Consider the following 11,331-nt stretch of genomic DNA (forward strand, 5'->3'; position numbering starts at 1 on the left):
AGATGAGCCCAACGGATCAGTGAAATCCATGCTAATGAAGGAAAAGTAAAGGACTTCCCCCACCCAGCAAGCCCATGGAAATTTCAAACCCAGATGGGGGGTGTGGGCACAGCAGCCCGCCCAGGAAGGTTGCAAACAGGGTAACGGTGCCTCCCTGAGCCCCTCAAATCACCCTCTTGAAACGAAGCCACCCACTCCTCCTAAGGCATCACCTAATAATCACACAGCCACTGAGCATTTCTTTGAATTTTATTGAAAATTGACATGGACATTATAAAGGTATCAAGCTAAACAGTGCTGGTTTGGGGATGTTTCTCCTGGCAAATGAAAGCCCCAGAGGGGCAGTGACTGGTCACATCTCTGAGCAAAAAGAACAAAGGAGAAGAAAGGAAGAATGAACACAGATTTTGGAAAACATGCAAAGAGGCTCTCTCAAGAGACACGGGACAGTGGAATGGCAATGGTCGTAGGGCTATATGGGGATGAGCACACTCATATGGTATTTCGACCCAAGTTAAACCAATGAATTTGGGGCAGATTTATCAACATCAAAGCTCTCCCTCCAGGTCCCACATTGAGCAGAAACCTCTCTCAAAACCCCAACTGGCCTTGGAAGGCTGAATGGAGTAATTTTGCTCTCACTAAGCTTAAACTCCCCCATCTCTCCTTTCCTTTCTCCACCTGAATGTTAGTAGATCCACTTGCCCCACTTGCTGAGGGGGTCTGCAGAAGGTCTGTGAATGCTGAAGATATGAATGTTGCTTGACTTTCTCGTCCATATTCAGAAATGTTTAATAGTGGCTGTAGACAATCAACCCATTGAACCGGAGAAATGGTGTTTACAAGGAAAAACAGAAAACTCAAATGAAAAACTTGTGAACAGTACTTCCACACCCACAGCTGAGGTCTCCTGCCTCAGTCACTTACACTTGGGTGAGTCATCCTGCAGTTGTCTCTCTGAGGTTACATTGGGTCCATTCTCCAGCTCGGACGGATCTTTTCCTGCCTTGTTAGGTTAGGACAAGACACTTCCATTTAAAATACCATGTAAGTTGGGAGAGAGCTTCTTGCCTGGACACATGAACACTTGTTGAGAGAGTGTGTGTGTGTGTGTGTGTGTGTATGCACGTGTGCACACAATTTGGAGGGAGAGGAAATTGGTTGGTTTCTGGTTTGAGACAATATGGAAACCCTAACTCTTCTATAATGGTAGTCTTCTCCTTTAGACTTAGTGCAGCTGCTGAAGACAAGATTAAAAAAAGCTGGAGAGGGAAAGAGAAAGAAAACATGAAATTAGCCAAAGAAAAAGGACATTCAAAGTAAGACAGGGTCAGGGAGGTGGGCAGTGTGACGTAGCACAGATTATACATGGAGAAGACAGGTGAGAAATGGGGTCACTGATGGGCCATCACCACTGGAAAATCTGCTGAGAAGGTTTTAAGAACACCACACACCAGTTTCAAGCTTCTTGTTTTAATAAAAAAAAAAAGCACATATTGACAGCCACATGTGAATGCCAAATGATTAAAACAAACAAACAAAAAAAAACATAAACGAAACCAAAAGTGATCTATCCTGCATCCAGGAAAAGCAAACTTCTTGGCTTAAGAGAAATGAGGCGTGTGTGTGTGTGTGTGTGTGTGTGTGTGTACATGTGGGGATTTTTCAGGAAAACCATTTCAGTCTAGGGTAGGGGAGGGGCAGGACACAGACCGTTTCTAATGACTGGTTTTGTTTCACCAGAAGTAAACAGAGTATTAGGGTAATTTTTTTTCTAATAGTAACAATTATACTCAGTAAAAAACTTTTTTCACTGAAGAAGGAAAAAAAAATCTTTCTGTTTACAGTGAGACAAGCTACCCGATAAAATAAGCATTTTCATTATTTTACATAGCCTTGGTTGACTTTATAAAGGTCTCATGTTCACGCACAAGTTAGATTTTTGTTTACCAAACTTCCTTGATGACAAGGGTCATCTCTGGCACCTGTTAAACTTCCGCACTCACATGCCTCATTCCAGACTCCCAGGAAAGCTGAGCAGCTAACAGGTGTCTATGACTCTTATCGTCAGCAGAAGCACTCAGTTCAGGGGCAGGACTAGAGTCCTCTGCTTTGCCCATCCCTGCCCACCCCATCTGCAAATATTTTTCTATGGGATAAAAACCTCAAAGGTGGCTCTAATACTATTCATTTTCTCCTGAACATCAAAAGACTTGTCTCCAGGAATGAACATGAACAGATTGAATCCATTTGTGAAAAGGATCGGGTCTCAGAACACACTGAATTTAGCCTGACTTTTGCCACGAAACAGCCTTGGGACCTCTGGCAAAGTCCCTTCACTTCTCTGCATCTCGATTTCCTCTTACAAAAAGTGGGTCTTATCTGTCTTCTGGGCCCAAATGTCTCCTTTCATACAAAATTCCTGCCCAGTCTCTGAAGGTCTCCAAAGGCTGGGTGGCTCTAATACCTTTTGAAGTTTTCAGAACCACTCAAACCTCAAGTAGTTAATCTGTAAATAAATGTAAATGAGGGGACCTCCTATTTGTGATGCAAATAATTACTGTGTATGGCGGGGGGAGGGGGGGATGGAGACCGTTAGTTGTTTAAGTTTAGGATCCTTGGGAAGCAGCTCTGAAACTGGTCAAAGCTGCAAATAAGAATACCTTCCCATGGAAACTTGACAGCCTTAACTTAGCATCTCCCTGAGCCAAGCTGAGGATCCAAGCTTTTTTTTTTGGCTTTTAAATCTCCAAGCGTAGGGTCTCCTAAAATACTCCACTGTGTGACTTGGATTTTCTCAAGAAACTAGCTTCTGCTTTGGCAGCATCACCTTCATACTTGCTTCTGACCACTCACCAATCAGTGACTCACCAAACAATACACCTCAAAATTGCCCTCTTGCTTTGCCAACAAGAAAATAGATAAAGTGTGTGCATTCGTTTGCTTTCCGTTTCTACTTTTTGCTTCCTGTTATTATCTATTATTGAAAAGAGAACACCCCCTTCCCATTCTCAATACTTCAAAAAGGCCTGAAAATCTGGCATAGCCTTGTTCGATTGTGTGTTTTCAAAGCAAGTGACCAAAAAATAAAAATCTCAAAAATAAAAAAGGTCATGGTCAATGCCAGTGGGACTGAGGCAGAAATAGAAAGAAGAGGTGGGGCTTGAAGTGGAAGAACATGGCAGGGGCCGGGGACCCGGCTGCCTGGCACCCCAAAAGAAAGCTGTCAGTTACAATAGGAACCTTGGCTTAAAAGGCTAAGTGGAGTCCAGTCCAGCTGTAGCAGGGAATACTATTCAGTACACAGCCATGGATTACTGCAAAGGAAGGGCAGAGAAACGGCGTGTTAGCCATGGATCATTGCCAGTCACCACTAGCTCTCACTTTCTCACTGGTCTAACACCAAAGTCCAGTGTGCCTCATGGCCCTGACAAGGGAGGGCTCTCAACTTCAAAGGGGTTCCCAAAGCCACTATCAGAGAGGCCCCATTATACAAATCCGGGCTAGAAGTTTTCAAATATCAAATCCTTAGAGGCAAAGTTAGGGACCTTCCAAGGCACAGCATCTCTTTTCTCTTCTCCAACTGACAGTCTCACCTCCTCTTCTTATTAAGAGACACATGCAAAATACAAATTGAAACTCATCATCATCAAATTCACAAAATAAATAGACTGGAAGATTCCTCAAAGCCGAACTAAAAACACTGATTCTTGACCCACTCAGTCTGGCAGTTTATGACACAGGATGCTTACACCTGCTACTGACCCTGCCTTGTTGGGATGGTGTAGCATTCTCAGGGAAATTACAGAGGAGATGCAAGACACCTCATAACAATTCCATAAGACACTCTGCTGGTACTAATATTCAGGTTTATTCTCCCTCCTGCATCTGTAGGGTACTCAGAATTACAGAGAGGGACATTTATGCTATTTTCTTCAGCAGTTGTGTTGTCTGGGAAGGGCTGGGTGCAAATAAACTCATTCCAGGTTCTTAACAGAGTTTGAGTGCAGTCACTTTTAAGTGAATCAAAACTGGAAAGGGCTGGGCTGACCAAAGGATCTCCTGGAACCCTCTGAGGAGAGGCTGTGGTTCCTACAGTCCGGGGCTTAGTGGTGGTTGGGGAAGCCAAGTGACTGCAGACTAAGGGGGAAAACCCTGCTGACTGGTGCTCACCCAGCCAGGCTGGATGCAAATACCTCGGGGAACAAACAGCATTTGGAGTTGGAACAGGGAAGCTGGTGGTCCCGTGGAGCAGGCAGAACCCCTGCACATGTTACAGTCAAAGACGGGGCGGGAGTGGCCGGCTGGGGGCGCTGGGAGGGGCACTGGGATGCAGGATGCAGCTTTAAACCACGTGACTGCTGGCTTCTTGCCCAGAGGCCAGACTGGGTCCTCAGAGTCTCGGGCTTCTATAAACCTTGGCAGGAAGAAAGGGGAGGGCCAGGTTGTGTGCCCCGCAGACGTGTTAAGGGGGAATTAGAGAAAGGGAGGCCCAGCTCTGTTGCGCAGGAAAAGGGCGTCTACAGGAAACCCAAACTGAAAATGAAAAGAGAAGTTGGGTTAATGAATGGATGGATTAATGTAAAAAACAAAACAAAGGTTAGAAGAAAACTGTCATGATGACTGATGGATAAATTAGAATATAGCTATGTTAGATGGTCTTAAGGTCTTATTGTATTGGCTTCTGGGAACACGCTTTCTCTCTCATTCACCCCCACGCACCTCTGAGTAGCGATTGTCATGGCATCGGCTAGTAAAATAACCAAGAGCCACAAGAATTCTTTCTCTCTCTTCTTAATGATTAGGTCCCGACTAGTGCTCTCGACCCAGACACCTTGTACAGGAAAACCTTCAGCAAATTTCCAAGTGGCTCAGGCCACAGCACAGAGTGCCAGGCTCTCAACCAGTGATGGCCTCACTCCACAGCAAATGCTGAGGGGGTAGAGGTTTCACCTTAGAAGAGCCCCGGACCACTAACTGGTCCCCCAGGGCAAGATCTGTTTGAGAAGTATCTGGGGGTGGTGACTGGCCTCTGCACCAGGGTCTACGCACAGTCACCTGGAAACCTGAACAATGGAAATCCATTATTGGTTTGTGTTCACTCTGCACTTTGAACTTTCTCCCATTCAAACTTCACCCTTGTGACATAAGTGGGGACAAGTTGTATTGGTCCCCATCTGACTTATGAGGAGGCTGAGAAACACTGCGAGCCCAACTGACTTGCCCAAGGTCACAAAGAGTCACAACCTACAGGGGTAGAGCCTGAATCCCTGGGTTGCTTGATTATGACTCTCCTTCACACCATAGTGTCCCTGAGAACTCCTTGCCTGTAGACCCAAGCCCCTGGTTTTATTTTTTTTTTAACCTGAACACATTTCTTTCATTAAAGATATTGGGGAGGGATAGTTAAAAGCATAAGCTGAGTCTATCTGTACAGTCGCTTCCTCAGAGTGAATACACATACACACACACACATACACACACACATACACACACACACACACGCATGAGGATGGCAATTTATACCAGAACCAGTTTTGCGTTCTCATTCCAGTTCTGCCAATAACTCCCTATGTCAGCCTCGGTAAGTCCCTTAACCCTATGCCTCCATTTGTTCATCTTGTGAACTGAAGATCAGCACCTTCCTCCTCTGCCTCACAGGACTGTCATAATGTGAAAATAAGAGAGCGTGCGGAAAAACACTTTGAATAGTATTAAAAGGTCCTAAGAAAGCTCAGCTTTCTTGTTCTTCCTTGTCTATTTCCCAGGGGAAAAGAAACCTATAGAACACTGCAAGGGCTGGGTGGCCTGAGAAGGCTGAAATATTTTGCTAGGCGAACTGTCCATACATCATACTCTGTGCCCCTGCCAGAATACCTACAACTGTGTATGGGCCACAGACGAAGCATTTTGTTCCAGCTGCAGACAGTTACAGACGGCAATCTCTATTTGGTTTGGAACTGCTCTTGTGGTCTGCTGGGAAGAAGCATGCCAGAAAAAGCCAACCTGCTTAGGGTCAGGGTTGGCTGTTCCCACTGTTTGCCAATTGACTCTTGCTCGTTAAGTGTGGCTTTAATTATAGTTTTGAAAGGATTCATTTTAGTAATGGCCACTACCACTGATTTGCTCAGGGAAAGCTGAACCACTGTGTCAAACCACGTTAATCTGGGTTTCACGAACTGAAAGCTAACTGAGCAGGATGCACCTTTCCTATTTTCCTCCTTGAAAATAGGGGAACCGAGGAAATACACATGAACTGAGCATCAGCCACTCTGCTGGGCACTAGGACAGCAGCCATGGACATACACTCCAGAACTGTGTCTTTCTAGGTTTCATTCAAGTCAATGCACAGGGTTCCAAGTCTTGCCTTTAAGCCAGACAAGAAATCATTTCATTGTTCTTTAAGGGTTGTTTCCTTTGGCCCAATTTCATAGGCCTTATGTTTCAGAAGCCTCTATGGACTTCCCCTTCGGGATTTGCTTGAAAGTAGGATGTTCTGCCTGGAGAAGGCAATGGCATCCCACTCCAGTACTCTTGCCTGGAAAATCCCATTGACGGAGGAGCCTGGTGGGCTGCAGTTCATGGGGTCACTAAGAGTCGGACACGGCTGAGCAACTTCCCTTTCACTTTTCACTTTCATGCATTGGAGAAGGAAATGGCAACCCACTCCAGTGTTCTTGCTTGGAGAATCCCAGGGACGGGGGAGCCTAGTGGGCTGCCGTCTATGGGGTCGTACAGAGTCAGACATGACTGAAGTGACTTAGCAGCAGCAGCAGCAGGATGTTTTGCCAGCTGCCCAAAGTCCCCGGTGCAGTAGCTGCAGCAATTATTTTGGTGACTAACAGCAGGTTCTCCATTTAAATCATAAACTCCTGGTGAGTGTGGAGAAGTCTTCTCAATATTTTATATTCCCCGATCCAAACAAACCAAATATAAAAGGCATTTATGAGACAACCAGGGTATTCTGAACCCTGGCTAGAAATTTTATGTGAATGAATTGTTAAATTTGGAGGTGTGATAATGGTGGCATTATGGTTATTTTTTTTTTTTTTTGAGTCATTAGCTCTTAGAGATCCATACTGAAGTAGTGACAGATGAAATGAGATGTGTTTTGCTTTACAATAATCCAGCCAATTTGGGGGCAATAAATGAGACAGGACTGGCTTATGTTGACAGTAGTTTGGGGGCTGGGGGGTGGGTACATGGGGCTCCATTGTATTATCCTCTCTCTTCTTTTGTTCCTGTTTGAAAGTTTCTATGGTAAAGTTTTAAATGGTAATACACCTAATTATGTTAGATTGAAAATATCTGTGCTCCTTCCCACTCACTACCTAAGTCTAGTAAAATAGATTTGGAAGCTTAATCACTGCTGTAATCAACCTATAAACTATGTGATGCCAGGGACTGCTTATTTACTCCTGTTGACAAACACCTAGCCCTCAGGAATGCATCTTACTAAGGTTACCTGCTTATCTCCTTATCAGAGGTGTTCATGAAGTTGGTACTTGTAGATAGAGCATAAGGAATTCTCTATAATATCTAACTCTTCACTTTCTTTCCCTTTTATTATGGTTTTGGGAGATTACATAGCCAAATGAAATTAGAAAATTTGAACCCCTCAGATAAGAAACAGCCTCCAGAGGGAAACAGAGAAGCAAGTTTCCATTGACTTGAAACCTTCCCAAACCTGGGGCTCAAAGCTGACCGTGACATTGCAGGACAGGGCTTGTGAACCCAACAGTTCCCCTCATCACTACAGTTTAGTTAATTCTGAAAGTAATGCTGAAGTCTCCTTAAGAAAAAAAAAGTGGCTAAAATGGAAACCTCAAATACCTATCACAGGTTCCACCTAGGCTAGGTAGAAAAGTCTGAAAACACCCCACTTTTAATCAGGAAGGCAAATATTGCACATGTACACTTGGAATCACACTAGACTATTTCTTAATATTATAAGTCACAAGAGAAAACCGGCTAGAACAATGAGGCAGCTTCTTTGATATTAGATATGTGTGTTGGGCAGCGGGTGAGACTTGGGGATATGTGTTCTAGAAGCCACTGCCAGTTCTATTTAGAGTTAATAAAGCTTACCAGGGCCCTGGGTATCATGCAGCATGCAGCAAACAGCAGAGTTAACTGTAAAACAGTAAGAGCTGATGAAGATGGAGTGAGCTTGGGGAGAAATCAAATATTATGAATTGATGCAAATAATGAAGAGTTAGAGGTCAAAGGAGATTAGGAGGAGTGGGGAGGGGAAGGTGGGAGGGTGGGCTGGTAGGGATCCCCTGAAACACCAGTACTTTTGCTTAACTTCTTTAAGGGCAGCCAAAGGAAATTCTCAGTAGGTGACTCTATTAGATCCAACCACCATCTCTCCAGAAGAAATGCTTCTACCCCCACTTTTGCCCTTCACCGCCACCCCCCATCATCACCATGGGACCAGAGTGACACCGGGCTAAAGATGGGTCTTCCAGAGGTTAGGCAACTGTTTGGGGAATTACATAAGAAGCCCAGACCAACAGACACATGTATCTGAAAGTATAGAAGACAGCAGGCTGTTTTGTCAGGCTCTCTTGTTAATAGGATGTGCCTGGTGTGAGTGAGGTTTTCACTCATCTCAAAATTGGAAAAGGGTGCCATCACCAGCTCCAAATATTCCTGGAAGACTGGAGAGACATGTCTCCTTATGTGGGGTCTTCGGCCTAGGGGTGGGGGTGGTGGTCAGTCAATTGGAGGCAACTAGGAGAAAGCCTGGTCTGGGAAGAACTTCCGCTGAACAGCTCAATGGGGACTATTTATATAGTCGAGTGTCAGTGGAGTCCCAACAAATGAATCTCCTAATTCTGGCCAGCAGGCTGTGAAACTGCCCCAGGGATCCTGTTAACAAACACCTCGGGACTGTGAAGGCAGCAGGTTAGAGCTGGAAGACTAATTTATTTAGACTTTTCTGATCTTAAAAATAGGAATCCATTCCTGCTGCTACAACTAACACACCACTACAGGTCAGTTAATATAGAGTGTGTCCAAAGAGGCTTTGTTTGGGGTAGTTGAATTTTATCATGTAATACCAAAAAAAAAAAATGAGATCGTCAGTGACTTTGACATACAGTGTTGTGACTCCATGACAAAAATCTCTGAACTAAATGGTGAAAATGCCCAAATGACACTTTTGAAAAAAGAATAATCAGATGGCAAAACTTAGTGCCTTCAAAGTTAAGATATTTTACTGTTGCATTTTATTCTTGGTGAAATGTGGTACTGCTTTATTCCTAAGTGATGAGCCAGGGGAAACAAGAAAGGAAGATGTTTCCTCCTTCCAGCCAGTAACTAGTAATGGAGTCCAGCAAAAAGTGGCTAAGAACAGAAGGCCCTGACGATGGCCATGTTGTAGATCCTCAGACCACTTTAGTTTGGCTCTTCCAGTCACACTGCCCAAACAACTAGAGTGCAAGAGACCACTAGATGTTTTCCTGCTGTTGTACAGGTCCCATCGGAAATGTTTTTCTCTTCTCTGGTTCTCGGATGAGGAATGGGTAACCCCAGCAAGTGAGGCCAGGGCTGGGGTCAACGTTCTTGACCCAATGGTAACCAGGAGCCCATACGTCCTGTGTCGCCAAACCCCAGGGGAGACAGACGGACCGTAGAGTCATTCCCCAGTGGAGGGTGGGGCCTGCAGAGGATATTAGCATCTGAGGATTCCCTGCCAAGTTCCCAGCACCCCAGGCTGGGGATAACTAAGCACCCAAGAGGGAGGGACAGGAAGAGGTGAAAAACCAGGACTGGGCTGCAGCCTTCAGCAGCAATGCTTAAACTCTGTTGGCCACAGCCTTTAGAACTGAGGGGGGTGAGGGGGGCTCCAGGGCTGAACCACCTCAGGCATAGGATGAGCGAGCTGGCCTGGGAGCCCTTCCAGCTCCCACCTCCCGGGGGGAGAGGAGGCCCAGCGGCCTGTGCTGCCCTCTCTCTGTCCTCCTTTTTATTCATCTCCTTCTTGTAACTTTGCAGATTCTCATCGTTTCCACCTTTCTTCTTTCTACTCTCTCACTTGCCTTTTGCTTTTCCTCTCCTTTCCCTCCCTCTTCTCCTGCCTTGAGCTGGCAGGACTTCACCAAGTGGGCAGAGCAGAGGGGCTGGTCCTCTGAAGCCACACACAGCCCTCGCCTCCTCTCAGCTCCTCAGATGTAGGGAATCTGTGGGGCCTGTGGGGACACTGAGACCAGGTCCAGGGGCCCAAAGGAGCCTATCAGCCCACAGCTAGCCTCTGTCACCAGCCTGAGGGGATGAGCAGGAGCAGAAAGAGGCCCTCACCCCAGAGCAGCCTGCCACTTACTTTTTCTTCTCTTTGTCTCTTTTCAGAGTCTGTGAGCCTCCAGCCTGGGAGCCCTGGGACTGGAGCAGCTCGGCCGCCGTCTTCCTCTGTTTGAAAGCGTTCACTTCATCATCCAGGGATTTCTTCTTATCCTCCAGCTTCTTCTTCTCGTCCTGGTGTAGTTTCTTCAGACGGTCAAACTTCTCATGCAGCTGGCAGGGAAGCACAGGGGGTTTGGGAAGAGCAGAGCTCAGCTGAGCAGAGCACGGTGAGGGGGAGGTGGGGGGATGGAGTGGGGGTGAGGTGGGGATGGGCGGGCTAGTGACCATAAAGGACCCTGGGATCCAAGGAGACATTTCTGCCAGGGACAGCTATAATGTCACCAAAGGGCATCATGTTCTGAATGGTTCTCTTCTGCCATTTTATCTCCACATTTCTGCTCTTGAATATGGTCAGGGAACCATGCATTCTGTCTAATCAAGCATTTTATTTAAAGGAGTCCCCATAGTTACTACATATGAAAAATAATAATATCAGTTATAATGTAGAACATGTATTGAGTACTTATTGTAGGCTAGGCACTGGCTTTTCTAAGCACTTTATATGTATTAACTCATTTAATCATCACAACAACCCTATGAGGCAGGTTCTGTTATTATCTGCATTTTATGAGGAAACAGAAGGTATGAGAAGTTAAGGAATTTGCCCAAGGTCAACTCATTCTTTAGATGATCATATAATGAGATCTCTCAATAGGAAAGGGGCCCCTGCCTTTTCTTAGCCTCTCCAACCAGGGAGGCTCATTGGAGATTGCAGAGAAAACTTCGACAGTGCTGAAGCTGGTCAAAGAAAACACTTGTCTGTGGTTGTGGAAGAAAAAAAAAGAACTTTAGAAAATGAAATGAATGTGGAAACCTCAGCTTTGATCAAGGGGAGGCTCAACAGTCCTGATTAGAGTCAGAAACCCAAAGGAGAAGAGCAACAATGTTCTAGTATGTTACTGTGATAAATGGATCAGGGGAATT

General features: G+C 45.5%; 1 protein-coding gene across 5 annotated transcripts in view; it reads right to left on the reverse strand.

Annotated features, from left to right (window-relative positions):
* Nucleotides 1-231: 231 nt before the first annotated feature.
* Nucleotides 232-11,331, reverse strand: part of SEPTIN6 (septin 6) — a 76,535-nt gene continuing 65,435 nt past the window's right edge. The window contains exons 9-11 of one of the 5 annotated variants that reach the window (XM_040265153.1): nucleotides 10,328-10,518; nucleotides 8,089-8,133; nucleotides 1,458-4,536 (exon numbers count right to left, since the gene is read on the reverse strand). In XM_040265153.1, coding sequence (XP_040121087.1) covers nucleotides 8,130-8,133; nucleotides 10,328-10,518 — 195 coding nt within the window. In that variant the 3' untranslated portion in view covers nucleotides 1,458-4,536; nucleotides 8,089-8,129. Of the gene's footprint in view, nucleotides 1,263-1,453; nucleotides 4,537-8,088; nucleotides 8,134-10,327; nucleotides 10,519-11,331 lie in introns of those variants that run through there. The other 4 variants (XM_040265152.1, XM_040265150.1, XM_040265149.1 and 1 more) reach the window with 4 other exon arrangements.

Source organism: Oryx dammah, unplaced genomic scaffold (genome assembly GCF_014754425.2).
Source record: "Oryx dammah isolate SB20612 unplaced genomic scaffold, SCBI_Odam_1.1 HiC_scaffold_23, whole genome shotgun sequence".
In the NCBI taxonomy this organism is placed as follows: domain Eukaryota; kingdom Metazoa; phylum Chordata; class Mammalia; order Artiodactyla; family Bovidae; genus Oryx; species Oryx dammah.